At 48.1% G+C, this 25,923-nt stretch overlaps 5 protein-coding genes across 5 annotated transcripts; 2 read left to right on the forward strand and 3 right to left on the reverse strand.

Annotated features, from left to right (window-relative positions):
* Positions 1-9,240: 9,240 nt before the first annotated feature.
* FSUBG_537 (gall11 coactivator) lies at positions 9,241-13,848 on the forward strand (the record flags this gene model as incomplete). Its single annotated transcript, XM_036683458.1, has 4 exons — positions 9,241-9,416; positions 9,465-9,567; positions 9,619-12,411; positions 12,463-13,848. The coding sequence occupies 4 exons, from the start codon at positions 9,241-9,243 to the stop codon at positions 13,846-13,848; spliced, it is 4,458 nt and encodes a 1,485-aa protein (XP_036544060.1).
* A 1,372-nt stretch (positions 13,849-15,220) lies between these two features.
* On the forward strand, positions 15,221-15,977 carry FSUBG_538 (whi5 like domain protein; the record flags this gene model as incomplete). The annotated part of the gene is made up of 3 exons (XM_036683469.1): positions 15,221-15,436; positions 15,503-15,670; positions 15,726-15,977. The coding sequence occupies 3 exons, from the start codon at positions 15,221-15,223 to the stop codon at positions 15,975-15,977; spliced, it is 636 nt and encodes a 211-aa protein (XP_036544061.1).
* Positions 15,978-16,431: 454 nt separating this feature from the next.
* FSUBG_539 (aspartyl aminopeptidase) lies at positions 16,432-17,964 on the reverse strand (the record flags this gene model as incomplete). Its single annotated transcript, XM_036683480.1, has 2 exons — positions 16,432-17,855; positions 17,907-17,964. The coding sequence occupies 2 exons, from the start codon at positions 17,962-17,964 to the stop codon at positions 16,432-16,434; spliced, it is 1,482 nt and encodes a 493-aa protein (XP_036544062.1).
* Positions 17,965-18,943: 979 nt separating this feature from the next.
* Positions 18,944-19,897, reverse strand: FSUBG_540 (RTA1 like family; the record flags this gene model as incomplete). Its single annotated transcript, XM_036683492.1, has 2 exons — positions 18,944-19,536; positions 19,594-19,897. 2 exons carry the CDS (start codon positions 19,895-19,897, stop codon positions 18,944-18,946), a joined length of 897 nt encoding a protein of 298 aa, XP_036544063.1.
* Positions 19,898-23,430: 3,533 nt separating this feature from the next.
* On the reverse strand, positions 23,431-25,072 carry FSUBG_541 (neutral amino acid permease; the record flags this gene model as incomplete). The annotated part of the gene is made up of 4 exons (XM_036683503.1): positions 23,431-23,862; positions 23,923-24,503; positions 24,563-24,824; positions 24,884-25,072. 4 exons carry the CDS (start codon positions 25,070-25,072, stop codon positions 23,431-23,433), a joined length of 1,464 nt encoding a protein of 487 aa, XP_036544064.1.
* Between the last annotated feature and the right edge of the window lie 851 nt (positions 25,073-25,923).

Here is a 25,923-nt window from a genome sequence, read left to right on the forward strand (position 1 = left end):
GCGCTCCCGGATTCGGTCGTATCTTGAAAGTTGGCTTGTTTAGTGATGTCAGGTTCTCGTCTATCGCAAGTCGAATCTGTATGATGAGTTGATGTTGATGTAGGTTGTGTTGTGAAACCTTGGCTCGGCCTTGATGTTACAGAGACAGACAGACACTGCGAGATCACGATTGAGGCTTGACAGATGACGCTGTTTCAATGTCAACTTTGATGCGTTACAAGACTAAAGCGTTGTCTATTACACAATGAGTTGTGCTTTTGCAAAGTTTGTTGCAGACATGAAACAAGGGCTTTCTTTTTAGACAGTACAGTACTACTCACTACCATGGTCAAACCGTGGCAGACAGAAGAGATGGACAGCCAGGCATGGAAATAACAGGAGAACGGACGTGCCAGGCAAACAAACAAACAAACAAACAGACCAGACCAGCCTCTGAAACGACGAGCGCTGAACTCTGTGGCAATTGCAGTTACTGAGTCTTCTACCTCCGTTTCTGCTGCTACTGCTGCTGTGCCCCTTTTGAAATGAAATGTTGTCTGTGGCTCAATTTGATTGAAAATGGATCCCTCATTGACTGAATGACAGATGCTCAGGGCGTCTACAGGGTTGTTCCCTGTCACGGAACCCTGATTTTCGCTTCTTGGCGACACATCCAGCTACAGTACAGCAGTAGCTCTCAACACGTGTGAGAGGCTCGTTCGTTGTCTCTAAAACATTCTGTCCTCTGTTCTGCCGTTTGTCAAACAAACTCTCTTTTGTGGGTGAGTTTCTTTTCTTTTCTTTTCTTTTCTTTTCTTTTCTTTTCTTTTCTTTTCTTTTCTTTTCTTTTCTTTTCTTTTCTTTTCTTTTCTTTTCTTTTCTTTTCTTTTCTTTTCTTTTCTTTTCTTTTCTTTTCTTTTCTTTTCTTTTCTTTTCTTTTCTTTTCTTTTCTTTTCTTTTCTTTTCTTTTCTTTTCTTTTCTTTTCTTTTCTTTTCTTTTCTTTTCTTTTCTTTTCTTTTCTTTTCTTTTCTTTTCTTTTCTTTTCTTTTCTTTTCTTTTCTTTTCTTTTCTTTTCTTTTCTTTTCTTTTCTTTTCTTTTCTTTTCTTTTCTTTTCTTTTCTTTTCTTTTCTTTTCTTTTCTTTTCTTTTCTTTTCTTTTCTTTTCTTTTCTTTTCTTTTCTTTTCTTTTCTTTTCTTTTCTTTTCTTTTCTTTTCTTTTCTTTTCTTTTCTTTTCTTTTCTTTTCTTTTCTTTTCTTTTCTTTTCTTTTCTTTTCTTTTCTTTTCTTTTCTTTTCTTTTCTTTTCTTTTCTTTTCTTTTCTTTTCTTTTCTTTTCTTTTCTTTTCTTTTCTTTTCTTTTCTTTTCTTTTCTTTTCTTTTCTTTTCTTTTCATCTACAACATCGTAACCGTTTGAAACAAGAGCCCAACTCTGTCTGCTTGAATCATGTAAATGCGTCTCGATGGAACTTGTTTAAGATGCAGCACGACAAAAGAGGAAAAGCAAACAACTAAATCGACATGGATTGGCCTGCCCCTGTCTGTGGCGATATTGTGGAATTCCATCCACATTCCATTCCATCCATTCCCACAGCACAGGCTTAGAGGCTCCCGGCTAGCTGGGTCGATCGTTGAATGCAATTAGACTCTTGTTATATTCAACGTTGACTATAGCCTCTCATTTGCAAAGCACAATACATACATACAATGCCTTGAAATTAATGCTCTTAGAATTCATCTCTAGTCCGAGGGCCTCCCAAGCGAACAACAAATAACCCCTTGATTCAAAAAGATCAAAAAGATCAGCCTGAAGCCGGAAGAACATGTCAGGGCCATCAGCCACGTTGGTGTCCCCAGCATACGTATGTAGTTGGCTGACGTGATCGATTCGGCATTCATGGTTCTATCGCGACTCGACCACCAACTCGGGTCTGTGTCTGACCACAACAATAAGTGAGATACGATGTTTGCTGGGCTGAAAGTCCACTGTACATTACGAGTCTCGTCCTCTTCAGGCAGGTCTACCAAAAAGGGCGAGGAAAATATTCGGAGACAATAGCTCCAAAAGCCTCCCGGCGCCAAACGGCATCGTCTCTATCTAGGACAAGACCATCACGAGCTAGGCCACGAACTATTCCTTCCGTGGGCGTCGCCAAGTGGTCGGGACGTAATTACAAGCGAGTCAAGCCGAGCCGTTTACGCATACGCAGATCAAACAATAACAAGTAGATCTCGTCGATCTGGAGAGACATGTTACAGAGACAGAGAGAGAGAGAGAAATAGACACATCCAGCTGAAGAAACACGAACGAATGGACGGATTTGTCCGGGCATGGGCCAATGTCAAAGCGCACGGCACAGGCTGATTCTTGGACCAGCTGCAGGGGCATGGCATAGCATATGTACATAGCATGGCTGAGCGGACAAAGCAGGGCAGGACGAGGCGAATCAAGGCAAGGGGAGAGGAATCTTCAAGCAGAGAGGAGCTGCGGTGAGACATTCTCCCCAATACTTTTGGGGCATAACTACCTAGTACCTACACGCAATTCAGGCAGCGGCTTGAAACTGAGGTAGCACGAGTGTGTGTTATTCTTAGTGATGAGGCAGCCATGAGCTGAGATGGTGAGATTATCTTATGCCATTGAGATACCAAAGTTCAATAACAGACCTCAACTGAGAGTAACGTTTCGTCGTGAGAGACGAGCAATCATCCGATCCGAATCTCTTCAATAGAGTTTCCAAGGGCCAAAAGTCTCCATTTGGAGAAAATGGTGGGGTCGGTTGTCAGATCTCATCAGCCACATGTTGATGCGGGAGCTAAAGCGGATCGTCGCTGGGCAGAGAGAGAGAGAGACAAAGAAAAGGAAGAAGACGGCAATAAATATAGGTACCTTAGTAGGTAGGTAATCTACGGAGTAACTTGTAGGCTGGTGTTTCTGCAATCGCGCCGATACTTCTTCACATCTCATCTTGACGATCAGTAAAGTCACAGACTGTAAAGCTAGGTATCGAGGCGGTGATGGTTGATCGACGGCACTTGTCATGGCCTGCGAGTCGCGTGAAAGAGGACAATGTCGTTCGGTGAATTCTGACTGGATAGGTACTCAAGATATTTGCCCCTGCCCGTACCAAGAGCTTGGGTTAACGCAAGGAGCATCTGTACATGAGCTACCTCACACAATAATCGTATTACGAGTCAAGACGAACGAACGCCTAACTAAGAGTCCAGCTCTCTTCACGCAAGCCAAGATCTCATTAAATTGACCGCCCGTCTTGGCAGCGTCAGTCGAAAAAGATGTCGGATGCAGGGTAGATGTCCCATCCACTCACTCACTGGCTTCAGTGTCGGTACCTTGCAGCATATTCTGTGCCCCTTTCAAAAGAAAGAGAGAGAAAAAATACCCGGGAGAACATAAATTCCTATTGGATGGTTCGGGATCAAAAAGACACGACCCGATCTGGTTTTGTGTAGAGACAGAACCGCTGATAGGATTCCCAGGTGATGTGTGTCTCGGGAGATGCAGCTGGATCATGTGTTTGGACTGGTTTGAGCTTTACGGGATGGATGGTTCATCAGCTGGGCGCTAAAAAGGTTGCAGTGGGCAATCACTTGCGAGGAAAAAGAAACAAGAGAGGAGAAAAAGGAAGGTGAACCAAGACTTGCATATACATACATACATACATACATATGACAGCCGAGTTTATTCGACTTCAGTTGGATGTGTATGTATGTTAACCATTCATTCACCACTGACTGCAACAAACACAGTTGATTATGAGAAGACAGAGAGAAAGAGATACGCCACCAACGGCGGTTGGATCGCTAGCGGGACGATCGAGAATCCCAATTCGAGTCCCGTGGGACTGGGTCTTGGGAGGGCCGGCCCCCAGTTCATCAAAAGCCAAGTCAAGCCAGGCCAGACCAAAACAGACCAGATCAGAACTGCCAGGGTCCGGGCGATTTTAGAATTCGACGCTACCAGAGTTATTCCCTTTGATGGTCAGCAAGGGGAGCAATACACCATGCAAAGTTTGACATTATTGGACCGAGGCTGAAAAAGAGACATCCATCGACGCAATTCAGGCGTAAAGGCTGACAGACGAAGAGGACATGAGTGATGATGAGATGAGATCAGATCAGAGATCCACATTCAGTGGTGCTTCAGCGGTTGAAACTTGAGTTGGAGTACAGCAACAGTGAGGACCTCTCCGCCTCGAGTGAGTGGATGGACTGGACTTGACTCGAGGGAGTTGGGCAGGGCTGAGATGCCCAACTCAATCTGACAGTCATTGACGTCCTTATCTATATGTCAAGACATTCATGATAAGGGTGAGACAAAAACTTGGTGGTATTGCTGATACCATATCACATTATCACTGTAAAACATCCATCACAGATCAAGCATAGCAATCAGTCAGAACTGACTGAATGAACCAAGATTCATGAGGACCCCTCGACTGCCCTGGTCTTTCTTCATCTGGCCAATTGACCTGAAGCTAAAGCGGTGGCACTAAGCCCAGCCAAGCTTAGGAGCTAGGAGCCACCATTTACCACCAAAAGGTGAATGAATGAGTGAATGAATGAATTGGTGGTGGTGGTGGTGGTGGTGACGGCATTAAGCCAGCCTGACCAGGGACCCTCCCGCCTTTTTGATCCTCCTCAATGTACAGTTTTTCTGATCTCAGAGGGCCCAATACACATAACATCTCCAATTTCGAACGTGGGAAACAGCATAAATCGTCGATTTTCTTCAAGGTCATCTAGTAAATCACGCGCCGACAGTTCACACTATCACATCCATCGATGGAGAGAGCAACACTGAGCGCGTCTCCAAAAAAGGTGTGAGCGGACGGGGGTCTTCCCAGATGCACATGGGGGCATGTGCAGGGGTTCTAGGACCACGCTCCCTGGTGAGGCGACCAAGGGCGGGAAGAGAAGGGAAGCTCAAGAGACTCAAAGACTAAAAAGACTAATAAAAAGACTTGAATGGATTGACTTTACATGGTCTGGGTTAGATATTCATATTGATCGTGCTGTCGGCGTATGCTTTTTTTTTTTATAGATAATCGAGAGAAGGAGTCTTTCATGCCCCTTATTGATGAAATGAAAGGAGGCGGAAGAAATGACTTGCTGATGCTCAGTCAATATGTCAGTCAGTCAGTGCCCGGTGTGAGTGAGTGTGTGTGTGACGATGACATCCCGGGCCTCGTGGCATCTCCGCATCCAACTCTTTTTCCCAAGGAACCGTAGCCTTAGCAGTAGATGCTCATGTATTCATCTTGAAGAGTTAGGGAACTTCAATGATCATGAGATATCTGACTGAGAGTTTACTCACAAGCCACAGTCTCCTTCAAGTTCTTTCTCTGAAAACTGTTTCGTGTTGGAGTCTTTGGCTTGACGGACGGTGTGTCGTCGAGGTCGTTGATGAGGTGGAGTTTGGACTATGAGATCCCTTGACAAGAATGGGTCCCCCTTAGTTATTGTTTACCCCCGTCAATCTCTCTCCATTCATGAGCACCACCGTAAACAAGATCAATTGTTCTCTGAGAATCAGGAACTCTCCCATCTTTCAACCATCATTTATTGGCAATTCATTACCTGGTCAGAAGTCGCACCATGTCCTGCTGAGGTGACGGATGATCCACGAGCCAAGGCCAGTGACTGACAGCCCACCACCACCACCACCACCACTAACTACCAATCCCACTACCTTCAAACGCTTCTCTCCTGCAAGGCAAAGTACGTGGAGGTGGAGGTGGAGGTGGAGGTGGAGGTGGGAGTGGAAGTCTTCCATACATACATACATACGTTGGACCCGGGTGGGCCGCCTCTCTTTTTTTTATTTTTACCTCGCCTTGCATTTCAGACATGCCGCTGCAGCCTGTTGAAAGTGCATCTTGATTGATCATGCTCAGACTGTCCTTGGAAGCCAGTTGAAATGAATGAGATCCTATAATAGAACTGTGTGTGTATGTGCATGCAAGAAACACAATGCAATGTGCTCAAGGACTGGCTTCAAACATGCAAGACAAGAACAAATAGAGACCCTCCTGTCAATGCTGGCGCACATCAAAGTACCTGGTACCGTACCTGGGCGCCCTCACAATTCCCCAACCAGACTAGGGGAACAGGGATGTCTGCCCTTTTCAAACAACCAGGACTTCTCCAGTCCCGGGGGTGCAATGAGACTTGACCTCGACCTTTGATATGATAAGGAGAACAAAAAATATCCAGTCAGAGCCTTCGTTTTGTCCAGACTCAAATTGTCGAGATATTTCTTTCAACCTCGATTAGGTCTTCTTTCATTCTTCCTCTCTCCGACTCGACGGGGGACTTGGCCAATGACAGGGCCGTCGAAGTGTGAATGTGCCTCTTGTTCTTGTCCCGTCGTGCAAGCGTGTCACCTTTGTCTCCAATGCTTTGTCGCAGGTTCTCCCTCCTCTTCACTTCCGTTTGAGGTTCGACGTCTTGTCTACCCCACTGATGTGCGGTACATCCTTGACCAACACCTTGTTTGGCGATATAAGGTTGATCATCGTTGAGAGAATGAGAATGAGATGGAGAGGGAGAGAGAGTTTATGAATTGAAATTGAGCAATGCCATGGGTTATTTTTGTTAATTAACATTGTTGTAAAACGGTTTGCTAGACCGTGCACCGTTGAGATCAAGGGTCGTTCGTTACTCTGATGCTCGGTGCCATTTGTTTCAACTGTCGCCAATCCCAGACACCACAGGCAGGTATCCTGGGTAGGAGAGACAGCACAGCACGCAACAGCGCACACGGCAGAGACTTTCATCGTACCTACCTTAGTACCTACTCTGCTTGCTGTACCTTTCCGTCCATTGATTTGGAGAAATGATTCTAGCGGCCGTCCAACGACGGATAGACGCCGCCCATTAGCTCATGCGACCGACGCCTCAACTTTTGGTGGATATGGATACTCAAGGGAAATACCTAGAGGAGGATGAGTTGGAGGGGCCGCCCACAAAAAACCTACATGCCACACTGGGCTGAACATCTGTGAAACAGACAGCAGACGTACGTTGAAGAGAAACAGGTTGTAAGCTGAGAATGAATGCCGCATACACCTGAAGAAGCGGCAGCGGCAGAGCAGGCAGTCGACATGCATGGTTCAGATGGCGGTATGGTTACGTACCTTACCTGGACGAGGCCATCTCCAAGGCTGTGCAGTGTGAGATTTCCTCCAAAGCCTCAGGGTTCTCTCTCTTGGTTCTGTCCTCGAGAGACACAGACACAAGAGACAAGAGACAGACGGTCAGGTACTGGTACCGCATACCCACGGAACCAGTCCAACTCAGGGATAGCCTCCCTCTAGGCTCAGGCCCAGGCGCCCTGCCGACGCTTGTCCATGCCCCCCGTCGTCTCTTCTTGGCTCTAGTGCGACTCTGCCTTATCCACCATGACCTTGGAAGCTCCATCAACCTCTTTTCTGTCTACGTACGTGGTTGCTCCCCTCGGTTTTCACGTGTGCGTGAGAAGGAAGATGGAGATGGGACAAGAGAGCTGAATGTTTGAAACACCTGGTGAGTGAAGAGAAGGGATCTACGGGCGATTGAGGGTACACATGGGGACTTTCTTGGGGTTAGAGTTTGATAGTGGACTCGTGCCTGGGATTGGAATTCGTTTTGGCAACAGTGCCGTAACCGTGAGGACAAGATAGTGGAGGGACATGAAGAGGAAGAGGCGAGGAGAGACAAGAAAAGTTGAGACCTTGATCCTAAAGAGACAAAAAGACTCGGTTAAGTTTCGTATTGTGTAGTATGTGCTTAGATTAGTTGTTTTTGACAGTTCAGTTCAAGGTCACAGGTTTTATTTCTCCCTGCGGCGACAGGTCCCTTGGAAGCAAGCAGGCAGGGCCTTGTTGGTTGATATTGGATCGTTCACTCCCGTCAGTGAATGAGCGAGCATCCACCCCAAAGAGGAATTCTCGCTGCCACTTCTGTATCATCCGTCACATGGCCATTTTCCCTTATCTCTTCGTCTCTACTGCTTCTGAGCTTATGCGACCTCTTGAGAGGCAGTGATTGACTTGACTCATTGCTACCGTCATCAGTATCGAGATCCAAGTCGTCGTCATTCCCAGTCAAGCTCAGCAGTCCAGGCCAGCCAGTTCCATAAAAGTGAATTGCTCCAACTCGGCAGTCGCCCTGACCCTGTATCTCCTCTGGCCTATCAAACCTACAGCAGATTGACAGAGTGGAAAAGGTATCAGATACATCCCATACACCAGACTTGACCGGGATGGCTTAGGCGACCAGGGTCCCCTGGTAGTAAGGCAAGGTAAGGTAAAGGTAGTGCTAGTGGCCCGGCGCCGCCCAAATTCCACAGTCCACACCCACCTCACTAAGGTACCTAGCAGCCTAGGTCTTGCTGAGGTGCTGCTGCCATCTTGGAACCCCCAACTCGAGACGCTTGCGACCTTTTTCACCAAAACAACACCAAAACCGTTGACCATCACCGCCCTAGGTCGATCGGTGAACTCGACTCTTCCTTCCTTCTCTCCTCTCCTCTCGCTGGGCTTCAACTCCGACGGCGTTTGTCGTTTGTTTGCTTGACGACCATCGCATCCACCTTGGCGATCCTTCTTTTTCTTCTTCGACTTTATTTGGTTACTTTGCATTTTCTAGACCCTTCACCATCCTCGAATACCGCGAGTCGATCCGCTCCGCCAGTCTCGACGATAAGACCTCGACTGAATCACGCCTCGCCTGGCAGTCTTCCACCGCCTGTCCATCCTGTACGAAAGATATATTTCTTTATACCTGACGAGAGTAATTCTGCCGCCGCCAACTACCTAAACGCTTCGTTCGCGACGTCACAAATTCGATTCGGCTTTGGCACTGAATGCACGGCAACATTTGACGACAACCCGATACTCGAACAGATTTTCGACACGCGTAACATAAATTCATTTTTGTCCAATTTCAAGGGTGAATAACTGCCTTGTTGCACAAACGACCGCCTTTTTATGGATCGCCTTGTGTTTTCGTAGGCTCCTTTGACGCAACCTCCGCCTCGTTCGTCAACCACAGTCCAAACGGACCCCCCGCCAATACCTTTGCACCGCCTTGCCAGACATACTTTTGTACATTTTTGATCTCGTGCTCTACCTCAACTTTAACCTTCGCTCCCTCACCTTGGCCCAGGTACTTCTCAAACGACGAAATTATCAGTCGAGATATCTACTGCTTGCTAGTCTGGGTCTTGTCCCCTCAACTTAAAAGCGGCCATGGCGGCCAATATGCAGCACATGGCTGGGGCCGGGCAGATGATGCAGCAGCCGATGCGCAAGCCGACCCCCAATCAGCTGCAGCAGATAGTGTACCAAAACCTTGTCCAACACACACAGCCATTCACTGGTATATGTTGGCAAGCCAATGTAGCCATCAGTGATCGCATGGGTAAGACCATGAACTTGTATGGCCCTACTTAAACTCTACCACGAACCTTGCTGACTTGTCAAAGGATAACCAACATTTCTCTTGCCATGAACGGAGGGGATTACATGAAGGGGGCTGAATGGGGCTGCAACTTTGAGCGTGAAGCATTTCACAAATCTGCTACAAAGGTAAGCACATTTAATTTTCTCTTTTCTGAGCCCTAAACTTCCTCCCTCCAGACACGTTACTCACAACCATCACAGGAAATTTACGATCAGGAGATGGGCAATAAGATAATGGAATTCTTTAAGAGACGCCAGGCCAATGAACCCACGCTCCAGAATAGCATCAATGTCAACGCTCAAGCGCAGGCACAAGCACAAGCCCAAGCGATGATGAATATGCAGATGGGACGCGGCATGGGCCAAGGCCCGCAGCAAGGCTTCCAGTCTATGCAGCACCCGATGCAAGGTGGCCAGATGAACCAAGCACAACAACAATTGTCGATGAATGCCGGAATGAACATGGGCATGCCGAACCAAGCTGGTCGTGGGATGGGCCCAGGCCAGCAGATGGTAGGTATGGCTGGAGGTCAGAACCGACCTCAACCAAATTCATTCCCCTCTGACATGGCACGGCTTTCGCAACAAGACAGAGTTAAAGTTAGCGAGCTCGCACAAAAGATGTTCAACACTGCCTCGGATCAGCAGAAACAGAACACCCGAATGCAACTTTCTCAAAGGATAACCCCCGCGCAGATGAACGAACTCACCGCGCAGGGCAAAGATCCTTTGATGTGGTTTTATCAAAATCAAGCGTTCCAAGTTCTCAAAGCGAACATGGCCAGAATTCAACAGGGCCAGCAGCCGCCAGGGATGGGACAGAATCCCAACAATAATCAAGCACCCATGATGCAACAGCAGGCAAGTCAGCAAGGACTTCGCCAGCAGCAGGGTCAGATCCCTCAACAAGGTCAGCAGCAGCATGCTATGATGAACGGCAACCAGGGCAACAACGACTATAACTCTTTCGCACCCAACATGGACAGCATCGAGAAACAGCAAATGAATGGTTTGATGGCTCAGCAAGCCGGTCAGATGGTAGTCCCTGCCAGCGCCGGACCGAATCGAAACGCGACGCCCCAACCGATGGGCCAGAACGCACCCAACCAGCAAGGTCCTAATCAAGGCCAGCGACCGCCGCAACAACAACAGCAGAACATGAATCTTCAACAAATGAAGATGAACCAAGTCTCGCAGCAGTCACAGGCACAACTACAGGCGCAGCAGATGAAGCAGATGCAAAATCAGGCAGGCATGGCTGCCAACATGCAGCCTTCCCAAAGTCCTGCAATGAACACTCTTAACACACCTGTTTCTCGGCCTGGCAACATGAACCAGGGTGCTGGACAGGGCGGTGTTCAGTTCGGGGATCAGCGATTCAACCAGGGAGCGCAGCGGCCTAACAACCAAACATTCCAGAACATGCTGGCAAGTCTACCACAGGAGCAACGTCAGATTGTGAGCGGTCTGACTCCGGATAAGTTGAACGAGGTAATGCAGCGTTGGCAGTCAAAACGCAATGAGCAAATGGGCCTAAATAATGGTGGACAACTTCCTCCAGGCCAAATGGGGAACCGACCTCCAAGCCAGATGAACCCAATGAACCCCAACGGTGCTGGACAAATGCCAGTCAATATGCAGCAGCAGCAAAATGGAATGCCTATGAATGGCAACCCGCAGCAAATGCAGATGCCTCGGCTGGCCCCTAACCAGCAGCTGGCTATGATGGACTCCATGGACTTACCTCCTCAAGTCCTCACCCAGCTCCAGACTCAGATTCCCCCAGAGGTCAAGAAATGGGGACAGCTCAAGATCTGGCTTCAGCAAAACAACATTCCTCAGCAACTACGGACGCAACTGGCAGCCGTCCAACAAAGGCAGTTCCAACTCGCTCTTCAGCGACGCGCTAGTAACATGCAACAGCAGCAATTGGGCCAGCCAGGACAGCAGCTTTCACCTCAGCAGCAAGGTCAACCGCAGCAGCCAGGACAAAACAATGCCAACCCTGGCATGCAAGCGCCAGGTGGACCTGGACCCAATCCTCTCCAAGCAGGACGCCCCCAGATGCCTGTCAATATACCAGCACACATCCTGCAGGTTTCTCCGCACGAAATGGCGACACTTCGGAATAGACCTCAGTTCTCTCAATCGACTGATGAACAGTTGCGCAATGCGATTCTCCAGATGAAGAGGACTTCCTGGGCGAGCCAGCAGGCACAGCAAATGCGGAACCAACAAGCCCAGGCTCATATGGCGCAAGCCCGTAATGGTCAAGGCCAGCAAGGTATGCAGACACAGATGGGTGTTCCTCCGACACAAATGCAGCTTCAACAACCACCCCAGCCAAACCAAACACCACAGGCCCAGAACATGTCAGGGGCCAACAATATGGGACCGAATAATGCTGCTCAACAAGCAGTCCAGAAACAACCAAGCGTGACTCCAGAGCAAGCACGAAATGCCCGCCCTCAACCTGCCAACAACCGAGCACAGCCTCCAAACCCATCGCCGGCATCCGCCCCGAAGAACCTTAAGCGCCCGAGCAACGACGATGCTATCGACGTACCAGAAACCGCAAAGGCAGCGCCCGCAAGACCAGCGTCACAGCCTAACCAGCCACAGCAGGCCCAAGGCCCAAGAATGTTGACTCCTCAGCAAATTGCACAACTCACACCAGAGCAACGTGCCAAATATGAAGCGATGATGAGGGCACAGATGAACAAGGCAGGCCAGATTCCTCCTCAAGGTGCAAACGAGATACTCTCTCGTCTTAAGTTGCTAGGACAAGAAGAGCAACGACAATCTATGAAAGAGAACGACCCTGAGATCCCGATGTCACAACAGGAATACCAGGAGACAGCTGAGAAGCTCAAGAAAATTGTGGTTGATATGAGCAAGATCGGCCGTGGTTTGAGCAGATGGTATGGCCTCACGCGTGATGACCAAAGAGCGAAGATGTTCTTCCGAACTGTAAGTCTACATCCAGCTGTATCTTGGATGGCATGCACTAACTCAGAACAGCGATGGAGGATTCTTAAGCAGTTCTCCGATGGCGAGAAGATGACTGTGCCTAAAACCGTGTTCACGATGCGAGCTGTGGAAATCGACCAGGCTCGAAATATGCTGGAGAGCATGGCGAAGGATCTCGCGGCGAGCGTGTATGCCAGAGGCCTGAATAATGCTAACAGACAACCCACACCCCAAAATCAGAATGCTCAGGCTGCCCAACTACAACAGTCATTCTCTCAACAGCAGCAATCTCAACCTCAACCTGATCAGTCAACGCAACCTCCAGGAGGACAAGCAGCTCCCGCCAACGCCGAAAACGGTCGCCGTAACTCTCAAGCTCAGAATACTACCCCCAAGGGAGGCAATAAGGGTTCACGTGCCCCAGAGGCTCCTACAAGTGCTCGGCCCCCCTTCCAGTTGCCTCCTCATGGCAACCCAACTTATGTCGCCCCATCAAAGGAGCTCAACCTGCAGCTACCGACAGGACGCAAGAAGCAAAAGACTGGACAGACACCCCAGGGCGCTACGCCTTCGCCTAAAATCAGCAAGAAAGGATCTCCTGAGCTCCGAAGGACGTCCGAAGCGCAGTTGCCACCTAAGCCAGTCTTTCTCTGCAAGGAACCGGAGTGCGAGTTTTCAACCACTGGTTATAACACTGAGCAAGCTCTTCAACAGCATGTCTACGAGGAGCACACGAAGCCTCGGGAAGATCCTCTCAAGTTTGCTCAGGAGAACCTGGCCTTGGCCCTCGGACTCGAGCCCGATGGCACTATCAAGCGGGAACCAGGTACTGAAGCTGCTGCAATGAGCTTGACCAACTCCAAGCAAGGCCAGACACCTGTCACTATGGCGGCAACTCCTGTGTCTATTACCGATGCTGGCATGAAGCGATCGGCCAGTAGTATGGGCAAACCCCAAGACAAGGCCGGCCTCAAAGCTGGCACAACTCCCAAGATGGCGGATATCAAACCGGTTGAACCGACTGCAGTTGATCCTTGGGCTAATGCGACTATCGACACGGAGATGCTGGTGAACAACCTTGGAGTTGAGCGCGGGTACGGATTTTACGATAACCCTTACTATGACCTCAACGCTCTTAGCTACTTGACACCCAGAGACACACCTGACTCGGTCAAGGATAATGGCAGTAGCGAGCCCAACAGCGATCTCCCAGAAGGTGCAGCCATCGATGTTAATGCGGATTGGCACAACATGGATACCGACCTGCTCCTGAACATGACCAACACTTTGGACGCAAGCGGCGTAATGGGTATTGACCCCTCAGCGCTATTCGACCCGCCATCGTTGCAAGAACCGGACTGGGAGGATGTGAAGATGGACTTTTCGAAACCTTTCCAATTCGACACTAGCCAACATTATTATATGGCAACCTCATAATAATCGCAGCCGTTGAACGGCATTATACAACAGACGAATTGATTACCGAGCCACCACAAGTAGGCCGGTAACAGGGCTTTCAGGTCCGGGAGATGTACCCACACATGATATGTTTTGTTTTTGTCTTATCACCACGACCCGTGGTAGTTTTTTTTAATTGCATTTTGTCTTGGATAACACTTTAGGGATGCGGATCGAAGCCAGGTGACGGCAGTAAAAGGTGGACGCGGCTGAAAAAACATCATGGAGGGCGCTTTGTTCTGGACCAAGGACGAAAGGCAGGGTGTGATTTGGAAGAGGATACACAGGAGTTTGACTGGTAGGAGGCTTTGTTTGTAATGCATGATGCTTTGATTTATGATGCTATTCGAAGCGCGTTGTGGTTGTTTTAGTGTTTCTAGTTGAAGCTATTAGATGCTTCTTTTTTTGCAAAGTCGGAATTAGTGGCTAGGGCTTATGAGATTCATAGACATGGACTCTGAGCAAATGATACCCAGCATTTTGCTACTTGACAGTTGTATATGTATGTACGTGTATTCATTCGCCCGTGCTATGTTGGTCAAGATCGACTTAAGGTCCGGCCAACACCCGTTCCTGCATCCGGGCCGCACCGGGAATCATGCCCCACAAGGCACGCGCCTCCCGTCTCCGGAGGCACAAACGCTAGGCCGTCTTTGGAATAGAACGATGGACCCTCCGACACGGCACGCGAATCTGCAGTGTTGACGGCTGGGGAAGATTATGTAAGTGCCGCTAGACCGTGTTCGGAAATAAGTCAATATGAGCGAGGTTGACCGAGATTTGAGACAAGGATATAAAGCGCGACCGTGTCGGGCGTAAGAGGCTGGGTTAGGGTTACAGACGTGAAGGGCGAGGTCAATTAAAATGAAGAGTAGGTATAATGATACACCGTACGGAGGTAGACCTTCTGGGGTTTGCTACTAGTGCCCGGGTGAGGATATACTAATGAGTGTCAGTAGTATTGAGGGAGAAAGAGAGACATTGCCATCAATAATTGAACATGAAGAATCAAAGAGCAACAAATAGTCTGTTTCAAAGTGTTGATCTCCTTGCATAATATTTATTGTTGTCGTTTTCGTTGACCAGGAACGACGCCATTTACATCCTTCCTTACCTTGACCATTTTCCGTTTTCTCCAATCCAAAAAAAGCCACCCCACCTTATCTTATCGCCCGCGTCCCTTCAACAAAACCACCACTTTACTTGGCTCTACTTTACCATTTCCCATCCCAACGTCCTCCCACTAACACGCATTGACACGCGACTAAAACATACAAACCTTGAGCTCTCTCTTGTTCATACTTTTGTTTCTCCCTCTCTCGTGTATACATAAACAGTGCTTCAACTTGCAATGGAGCAATCAGCTACATCATCCTCTACATCATCACCTACGAAGCGACGCGCCCTCGCTCCCTTGGATTCTAACGCGCTCGCTGCACCAAAGAACCTATTCAAGCCTGCATTGGGTCATAGTCCTGTAAAGATGGCTATCGAGGGGAGGAAGAGGTTGCTCGATATCGAGGGTGGCGCGCCTGCTGCTAAGAAGGCGTGTCTGGGACGTGATGAGGTATGCTCAATTACTTACAAGGAGTCATGATGGGAAATGAACTGGTAGCTAACATTGATTGTATAGGACGCGTCTGAGAGAAGTGCCAGTCCTGATGTTAGCTCTGTCTTCGACACGTCTGCCAACGATAATTCATGGGCCACTGCTGCAACCGAACATGATACAGCTGCTGTTCCTCCAACAGTACAACCTACACAGCAGACTACAACACTTACACGCCAACAAATAAGACAAGTCAGTTCTTTACACCTGCCCCACTTACATATGTATATATGCTGATATCCTACAGAGAGCAGAAACACTTCGTCTCCGTCTATCCCTCGCAAACTACAAAGTCCGCACGGGCCAAACGACCGTGCCCCTCTCTGAACTACAACAACGGCCTTTACCCCGCGAGTCACCTCGCGTCGTCCGCGTACAAAGCCCCGAGTCCGCCAGCGTGTCCAAGCAAGAGGAAGAGTCAGAGACAAGATCGCGAAGAGACTCGATAGATTCGCAGCAGACGGAGATTATGGAGGAAGAAGACGATGAGCAAAGTTGATGAGATATCGGGATATATAAAAAAGGGAAAGATGGGATGGTGTTGGGGAGTTCTTGATGGCTTTCTTCTTACCTTTATGAGCGGGGCATGGCGGGCATGTGAAGCGAGATATGTACGATGGAAGTGCATTTGCTTGGAAAGCATTATTTGATTTGACGATCATGAGCGGCAATGAGACATAAGTGTGTTCTCATCTGGATAAGATTCATCAGAGATATCCTAAGGCGTTACAGAGGAGTTACATTGCACGGACTGGGGTCGCAATGTCTGGATATGGTCTTTCACAAGGACAAATCCAAGCCCAGTTTCAATGATAAAGTGACATTGCTCATTCATCCAACAAGCTATATACAAGTGAGACTACGTCCACTGTGATTCATTCATTCATCCGCTCCTCGCTTCTACACCCAACTCCAATGACACCCGACGTCATATGATGCTCCACTTCTAATGCTTAATCGATGAGAATCTTTGGCTCCAGGGATCCATAGTTCTCAAAGAATCCCTTGAACAGCTTGATACCGTAGGCAACATCGGCAGAACCTCCCGTCTCACGAATGCTGTGCATGCTAAGCTGTGGGTTGCCAAGGTCCAGAGTTCTCATGCCAAGGGCGGCAGCGAGACCGGGTCCGATAGTGCTACCGCAGGGCGAGTCGTTGCGGACGACAAAGAGCTGAAGAGGAACGCCAGCTGTACGAGCACACTCCTGAAGGAGCACTATTCCTGGGGAGTTGGTAGCGTACCGCTGGTTGGCGTTGATCTTGATAACAGTTCCGCCGTTCATGGCTGGCTGATGCGAAGACTCGTATTTGCCGGCATAGTTGGGATGCACAGAGTGGGCCATATCAGCAGATACGAGGAAAGATCGTGACAGAGTCTGCTCGTATGCTGTGGCCTCCTCGTTATCGTGGTGGACAGCTTCATAGCTACCTTCACTGGCGGTGTCCTTTCCAGGAAGAACAGACAGACGGCGGATGACTGATGGTAGCAGGTTGGAGTTGGCACCCTGTGCGGAAGTCGAGCCAATCTCTTCGTGGTCAAAGCAAACAATCATTCGGATGGTGCTATCTTCCTCAAGCGAGGACTCATCCTTGACGGACTCGATAAGACCCTCTACTGAGCAGTATGTCATGCCAAGGTTATCGAGACGAGGAGAAAAGATAAACTCGTCGCTAAGGCCACCAATGCATGACTTTTGAGTATCGTATAGAATCAGTTCAAAGTCTATGATCGCAGAAACCTCCACTCCCGCCTCAGCTGCAATAACGTCAAGAACCTGAGGGTGGTGTCTCTCGGCCATGACCTTGAGAGGCTTGAACTCCTCATCCTCCTCATCGTCATCCTTCTTCTCTTTGGGCTCCTCATTGTTTGATCCCTTGTTCAGTTCAGCTGCAACAAGTCCTGCAATGGGGAAAAGCTCGGTCTCCTTGTTGGGGTCGAAGTTGGTCTGTCGGTGGAGGTGAATGGCGAGGGTTGGGATTCTGACCAAAGGCTTGTCAACCTTGACGAGCTTTGAAACAAAGTTGTCGCCCTCCTTGACCAGGACACGGCCGGCAATACTCAAGTCTCGATCGAACCATGAGGTCCAGATCCCACCACCATATGTCTCAACGCCGATCTGGAGGTAGCCGACGTTGCTCTTCTTGGATACGGGCTTCAGTCGGAGGCAGGGAGAGTCGGTATGGGCTCCAATGATGGCGACAGGGTTTCCAGGGCGCCACTTTCGACCGATAGTGAAGGCTACAATAGTCGAAGCATTGCGGGTGAGGTAGTATTTACCGCCAGGTCGGAGGGTAGAAGCCCAAGAGTCGCGCTCACGGATAAGCTTGAAGCCAGCCTTTTCGAAGCGAGCCGAGGCAGACTGAACAGCATGATAAGCTGTAGTACGTTAGCAGGTGTTAAGATTATGGTGGAATTGAGGTGACGAACGGGTTGGCGACTCGTTGACGAACTCAATAAAGTCGAGAGCTTCTTGAGGAGGTGCCATGATGGAGGATGAAGTCGAGAATGAAGCTGGGAATAGACGCGGGGTAGTATCAATTGAGGTTCTGAAAGGCGATGCTCGACGTGAAGAGATGCGAAAGAGAGCGAGCATCTGTTGACGAGATGGTGAAGGAGTCGAGAAGAAAGCGGTGACTAAGTTAAATAAGTAGAAAGATCAACGAAGTCGTTTGGTGACTGGGACTGGGACTGGGACTGGTCATGTGGTGTTTGCTTTGGTTGGTTGGTCGTCATCTGCATTCAATCCGCACCTGATGCCGTTAGTAGTGGGGCTTATCTTATCATCCATAGCATGAGCGAGCGAGCTTCCTATTGCGGAACCAAGTGAATGAATGAAGCACGAAGATATCACTTTCATTATCATGATACTCAAACTTGGTGTTCTCGTTAAGATTGTATAAGAAAATGTGCAAGTCTGCACAGCCTGATAGGTAACTGTAGCCCGCCATCATTGGTCAATCTCAAATGCAGGCTGCGCAATGTGTCCAACATGTACCAATACCATTCGCTGTTTTATCCTATTCCTGGCTCGTGGCATCCAAGCCAATTGGTTGACATTTCACCAAGAGTTGCACTTTCAGACAACCAATCAAGATATGTCATCGAGAAGGAATGACAAGTAGAGCACTCTTTATTCATTTCCAGTGTTGCAGACTGATGAAAAACGAAAGATTGTTCAAAGTATTTCTATTCCAATTTCCTCATCATATGGCATATACCATCCATCTATCCCATCCTGAAATCGTTCAATAACTCATCTAAAGCTCGATGGCAAGTCTTCATATCGCCAGAGCTACAAGGTACCTATCCAGTATTCCAATTCTATCAGGCCCAAACACAAACAAGAGGGAATCAAAATCAAAAGTGATAACCACATCGCTATCCGCTGAACAAAAGAAAACATCTTCTACAGTCAAAGGCCAGAAGCCCCCCCCCCCCCCCCCAGAGTACGAGCGACTGATAGCTTAGTTGTTGCTTTCAGAGCCAGAAACAACACCCTTCTCAACCTGAGAGACAGACGTGGTGACTTGAGGCTTGTTGAAGACAAGACCAGGGTGACCAAAGCAGAGGGCAACAGCAGCAAGAACGATGACAATACCCTCGAGGATGATGAAAGGGATCTCGTGCTTGATCAGATCACCATCATAACCCTCGCGGAGCTCAGCAACACGGTAGATGCATCGAGTGAGGACAAGGATGATGGCAGTAGAGAGACCAGCAAAGAAGGCAGTCTCGCGCCAGCCGAAGGCCTTGGCATGGCCAGATCGCCAGTATCGAATCATGTAATCAGAGAAGGCAGCGATGAAGACGACGAGGACAACGACCTGGAGGACAAGACCGGCCATTGAGACGTCAACACCAACATTGCTATCAGACTCGGTAGACATGGCACCACCGGCAGCCTGAAGGATGAGGCAGACGATATCGAAGGGGATAAAGATCCAGTAGAACAACGCGGGCCTGAAGCGAGAGAGTTCGGGGCCGAAGAAGTTGATTGTCTTGGAGAGGGTGACATAGATGGAAGCGGTATAGAAGACGGGAGCGATCGTGAGGCAGACTATGACAAGGTGTTAGATTGTGGTTGTAAAGTTGGATGAGAAGTATTGAGACTTACCAATTTGGATCATGAAAGCGTTGAAGGAGAAGGGATTGTACCACATCATGATACGACCGACATAACCAACAATCTCAGAGAGGCAGCCAAGAAGCATACCAGTCATGAAACCCCAACTCTTCCACCGGAAACCAAGATATGCGTGGACGAGACCAATAAGACTGAAGAGAACGACGAAGACGATGTTGGCAGCAAGAGATGGTCGGTAGCTGTAGATACTCCACTCAACGGGGCAAGTATCCAAGTTACAGGGCGAGTCGGAGCCGAAGGCATCTTCGGGCCTGATGGTGTAATTGTAAGGCATGTTGGTTGATGTGTATTGCCTTGTAAGTCGATATAAGCGTGTAAGTCGGGATAGTAAAGGAGAAGTGAGTGATGTAGTTGTATTTATTCTCGACCGGATAAAGGTAAGCTTATGTGTTGCTAAGCTTTGTGGGAGACAGTAGACAAGATTGTAGGATTGCAGGAATGTAGATGCTGATGTGTGAGTGATGGTGAGAAAAGAATGTTGTTGGAGGGGGAGGATGGGCCATTGATATAGACATGATGAGAGCTGCAGATTTGATGTGATGTGATATGTAAGAATGGCTATGGCAGCGATAATGTCGGACTCGGACTCTCAAACTGCAGACACGGAATAGCAGAATGAATGAATGAACGAATGGCACTAAAACCACAAGGAGGCTCATCTGCTAAGCATGCTAAGAGCGGGCGGCTTTGCTGTCGCTCTCGCTCTTTTTTAGCGCGAAGGGCAAGGCATTTGATGCGAATGTCGATCATTGAGACCAATAAGACGAAGGATCATGGACATCAGCCTCGAAAACGGGGCAGTGTCAGCATTAACAAAGCCGCATGTAGATCCACGCTCTGGATGGTATTGCCGGTACCTACCTATGAGGTCTATCAAGGTCTGTAAGAAGATACGAATTGCATATTGGCTTACACGACAATACAATGCTCAAGATCCTTAAGACTGCTAGACTCACTACAGATATGTCCTCATTCAGTATCTTTTCGTGACAATGTCCTTCTGATGCTTACAGCTGAAACAGCATCAAGCCCTGCCAGAAAGAAAGAAAGCACAAGGATCAATCCAAAGGAATGTTGATCAACGGGGCAGATCAGCCTATCACATCAGGACCCAAAGATAAAGATAGCGGTCGGGTAGAAGTAAAACCCACGCACGCTAAAAAGTCAAAGTGCGAGAAGCGAGTCCGAGTGAGATTGATCACCACGATCTGACCAATCATCGTCTCGGCCACGGGAATGAGCGCTGCGTAGGACTCTAACCCGTTAACTACCTAGGTAATTAATGATGCGTCATTCAGCCCTTTTCTCTCTCGAATCGCTTTCTCTTTCAGTTTCACTCGTGGAGGCTTGGATACATTATCCTTGACTTTACAGCCTGACTTGCGTCACCCTGTTCTTCTTCTTCCCTTTTTTTTCCCCGACGACAATTTTAGGATAATGATGAATGGGACTAATGTTAATTTACCTTTTGGCATGTTTTTCTTTATTTCCTGTAAGATTTGGTTAATTGACCCGGCTTACACCCAGCATCAGCTCAGCACTGGGGATTCACTCCCTCTCCTGCTTCTGCTGACATGTGTGCTTTGTGTACAAACCTCGCTTTGCATATTCAGCTCTACAAGCTCTGCATTGTAATTTGCAGCATACCAGCCTTTGAAATAGCACCTCCTCGTCTCTGCAAGACATTTGTCTGCTGGACTGCAGTGCAGGTTGAAACAGCTATCTAACCGCCAGCCCATCCACAATCATAATCCATAATCCACCAAACTATTATCTTACCATCCACTCCACCAATTTAAACCTCGCTGACTTCAACACGTGTACGCGTAATGATTCGTACTCCAGCCCAATCTTCTCACCACAATACATACAATCACAAACCTTTATCGTAAGATGCCCTCTCTCTCCGCATTCTTACGTGGTGCGGGCGGGCCACGCGGTTTGAACTGGTCAGATTCTTGAACACGAAGCTTAAGAATCTGACATGCTAGCGAGGTTTTGGTTTATTGGTAGGGGAACTGTCCTTTAGTTACAGGCTATTTGTTTGTATGACTGTACTCCGTCCGTACGGAGTAGGATGCATGCCACTTGGTCCGACTCCGTGTCCGTACCAGTGGCCAAGATGCAACCTAGCCGTTTTATAGCTCCGATCCGAGTGCGAACAGAGCCTCATACTTCCGTTTTCAACGTTCATTACCTAATCATACCCTTCAAGGAACCTTATCATTTCTTGGCCCTGCAGTCAACACTCTGTGAGCCTTGTTACTCACGAATTCACAGAAACAAAGACTTCTGCAACTACAAACGGTCAAATTCCACCGCAACTAAAGACATCTCTGCTACCAGTGCCCACCGTCGTGCCAAGAGTCTGTTGGTCATATTTAATGTATACAGAGTCCACCTACTCGACGGTACCATGGCGGAGTTGAACAACAGTGAAGCAGTCTTCGCAAATTCAATCTCCAACTTACTAGTTTTACAACCATTAGGTAAAGACTTTAACTGATGGTGGTTCGACATCTTAGCTTTATAGCCTGGGTACCACTACAACCGTCGATCGAATGCTCCAACAGGCAGTTCCGCCCTCCAACAGCCATCGAGTCTCTCCAACTACAGGTCATGCTACCATTTCTCCTAACGAGGCATTATGGGGGAACATTACCGAGACAACGCCCCAGAGCTAATGAAAGATAAATAGAAACATAAGAAGTCTATGTAATACCTCCAGCTCTATTGGTCGTGGCTGATACTCGGCCCGATCTCGCACAACGTTCTCGTAACTTAAGCCTTGTCCCACGAAGATATCCTCTAACCTCCAAATACCACACCGAAGTCTATTGGATGTCGTCAATATCAGGACAGAAACGAATCTCGCAGCCTGCAGCGCTCAAACCTGAGGAGGATTTGTCTCCTACATGCAACAAGTCAAGAAAAATGCCGTCTTAGGCCCCTTATACTAACATAGCTGGGATAAGGAGACACAGCATAGGTAGACTGAGCTAGAATAATTTCCAAGAGCACACTGGGGAACACGGCTCACACCGAGATCTGTAATCGTGGCGATACGGACCTCGCTTACTGGCAGGCTCATCGCGAAATCATCTCGGCCCTATAGCTTGGACTTTTGATAGAAACTGAGTTTTCGGCTTCGATCTTCGTCCGGTATGTAGAGTCTCTTCTTCAACTTCACAATCTCTGATAGTATCGCTTTTCCTCTTCCCAATAGGGAGTCTTTAGTTGGCTTCAATATTCACACCCGACGATGATGGGGGTTCAACGTTTATGCAAAGCATTAAATATAGCCAAGAATGCAATTATTCATGTCGCTATGCCAAGGTCTTGGCTGAACCCCAGAAGATCCTGAGATGCCTATTCGGGAATCTCACACCAACCTAATGATGGGTGCACCCCTGCCAAGTGCCTTAAGTAGCATCAAGTGCCGGAGAAAACATGATTGGCCTATTGGCATCTAGTTAAGCTTAAATTTAGAGGAGAACAAAAGTCAATTTTATACATGCAACCACAAAACTCAATTATAGCCCTATCTACGTACTGTATCTCCTAATCTATGAGGTAACTCAGAGGACAAGTCTGCTGCGGGGGGAATCTGCCTATTGCCAGGACAGTAAGTTCCACAAGTCACATTCTGCAACGAAACCAGAGTTTGGTAAGTGAGATTTTATCTGTGCACTGCTCACTTGACTATATTAGAGTTTCATGCGCATATAGAATATCTTATGATTTATACTATCAAGTTACGAAAAGGCAAAGGAGGACTATCTAGAGTATAAAGAAAGCCAACCATGCTTAGGGAGTGTTCGTTGAGTTAGGAGGGTCAGAATTATCGGCACAACTCCAAGGGCCACCATCTCCATTCGTAGTGGCAGAAATGAGGCCGTCAATAGAGCCAAATATACCACCAATCATGAGGAAGGTGCCAATAATGATGATGAATACGCTCCAGGCCATCTTTCCTCTCCACCTGAGGCTGCGGCTCCTGTATCTCCGGTTGTCGTATAGCCACATAAATCCGAAGGGCTGGAAGCAAAGGAAGACACCGAAAGATGCACCAATCAATGACACAAGAGGATCAAACACGGGAATAGCGCTGGCTATGATGTAGGCGAGAATAGTTATGCCGCCAATGCAGCCAAGCCAGGTACCCCAGTGAATGAGATTGTTGCGGTGGAGGTGATCAGAGTTGCGGAGGACACGAAGGAAGATGTATTTTGCTGATAACTATAGCTGTTGTTAATAATGAAATGACGTGATGCTGGTTTTGTTTTGGGGAAGACTTACATGAGTGACAATCATGGCACTGACTAAAAGGCCCGGCAGAGCAAATCCGAAGCCCACCTTCTTCATGATTTTCCCTGCGGAACCCAGAGCAGGAGATGCAACCTCGGAGCCGACGAAGCAGTACATAACAAACCCAATCACAACGTAGACAGCAGTCATAATGCTCTGCGACCAGATAAGCGCTGATGTGTAATGCTCCGGCTCTCGCATCTCGGCGATGATGGGAAAGTAGGCGGGCACGCCGGCGTAGGCGAAGATGTGGCTAGAGACTGCTGCCATGGCATCGGCAAATGGAGGGTTGTTGATAAGCCTGAATGTCGCCGAGTCTCCTTGAGTAACCGCTGGATCTTTCCTCCTTTCGACTCCAACAGCGATGGTAACAGAGAAGATGGCGATCATTATGCCGGCAACACCAACCCATGCAATCCATCCTATTCTGCCCAGGGTTCGGATACTGGATAGGAGACCCGTGCTGATAGCGGCGACAATGACAAAAGCCCAGGTGCAAAGGGCGTGGTCTGATATAGCATTGAGCGCAACCGAGACACCCAGCATGGCTGATGCAGAGATGAAGACCCAGTCTGTATAATATTAGTACGTAGTAGCCTTAGTACCTATGGGGGGGGAGAGAAATGTTTACTCAGCATTAAGATGGCAGCAAAGATTTCGCGGCCAACTCTGCCAAACATCACTTTTCCAGCATCATCTATGGCATACACTTCTCGGTGGCGGAGTTTGAAAGTACCAACAATGTAACCTGACCAAGATGTCATGCCAGCGATGGCTACGAGGCTAAAGATGCCGGGGAGGAGTCCGAGGGTATGGAACGTTTTGGGAATAGTGAGGACACCGAGACCGACTTGGGTTTTCGTCATGAGGACGATGGTACCTATCCACGAAAGCTAGGTATACATACCTACATTAGCGCCACAAATCATGGTAGAGAGGGAGAGCTACGTACAGCGCGGTAGTTGGGGCCTTGTTCGCCTTCGCCAACGTGGCCAAAGACCTCATCCTCGATAGCTTCCGAGACGTAGGTATTCCTCCTGGAGGACCAGTTCGAGTTGCTCGCAGCAAGAGTGGTTTTTTTCTCGTTTGCAGAGTTGGAATGGTTTGCTTCTTCGACGGCAGCGATTTCGTCTAAAGCCATTTTGAAGTCGTAAGTGTATACTTGATAGGGTATACGGATGGATAAGAGTGTTTGCGAAAGGAACGTGATATTGAACAAAGATAAATAATGAAATCAAGACCCGGGGGGGGTTTGTATCCTTAAATGCTCTTTATCCTTTGTGAACTGACTTTTGTGGCAGGTCATACCTTGACTGTGGCATTCGTCAACCACGTTCGGAGGGCATTGAATAAGGTACCTACATCGTGACTTAGCCCACAGTAAATGCCAAAGTTAGATGTCACGATGACGAAATGGACGTTGTTGATGCAGTCGCATGATCTAATGCTCCCTATCTATTCGATATTCTTTACTACCTAATCTTACTACCTATCTAGAGTAGAACCAAGACTGCGCACAGAGTGGTTCCTTCTTGCTTCCATACCCTCTAATCCTTTACACGAATCAAGACTAGGGGAAGTCTTGTAAAACATTCCCTGTATCATAAGAATGGCTAAAACTGATAATATAATATCACAAGATGAGAATATTACAAGCTGTTCTAAAGATACCCGAGGCCTTATCGCCAACTCTATCTCCAGATTCTTCTCAATCTCGTGCTCGAGTTCCCCTCTTATGAGTTTACAAATACAATTTCTAATAAAGCCTAGCTTAAACTAAACTAATAAAGGGCTTTTAACATACTCGTCAAGCTCATTCTGAAAGGGGCGTGCTTGAATGGCTTAGAACTTCTCTCACTTGAAGTTGTGATATCTGCGGTACGTACTTTTGTTGTGGCGTTGAGTTTCCCCAACTTCTCCAAGAAATCAAAGACATCCATCCATTCTTATCATGCGGGGAATTGGTTAACTGTGCTAATTCGGAGACATCCG

This window comes from Fusarium subglutinans (assembly GCF_013396075.1).
Source record: "Fusarium subglutinans strain NRRL 66333 chromosome Unknown NRRL66333_c0000002, whole genome shotgun sequence".
Classification (NCBI taxonomy): Eukaryota; Fungi; Ascomycota; class Sordariomycetes; order Hypocreales; family Nectriaceae; genus Fusarium; species Fusarium subglutinans.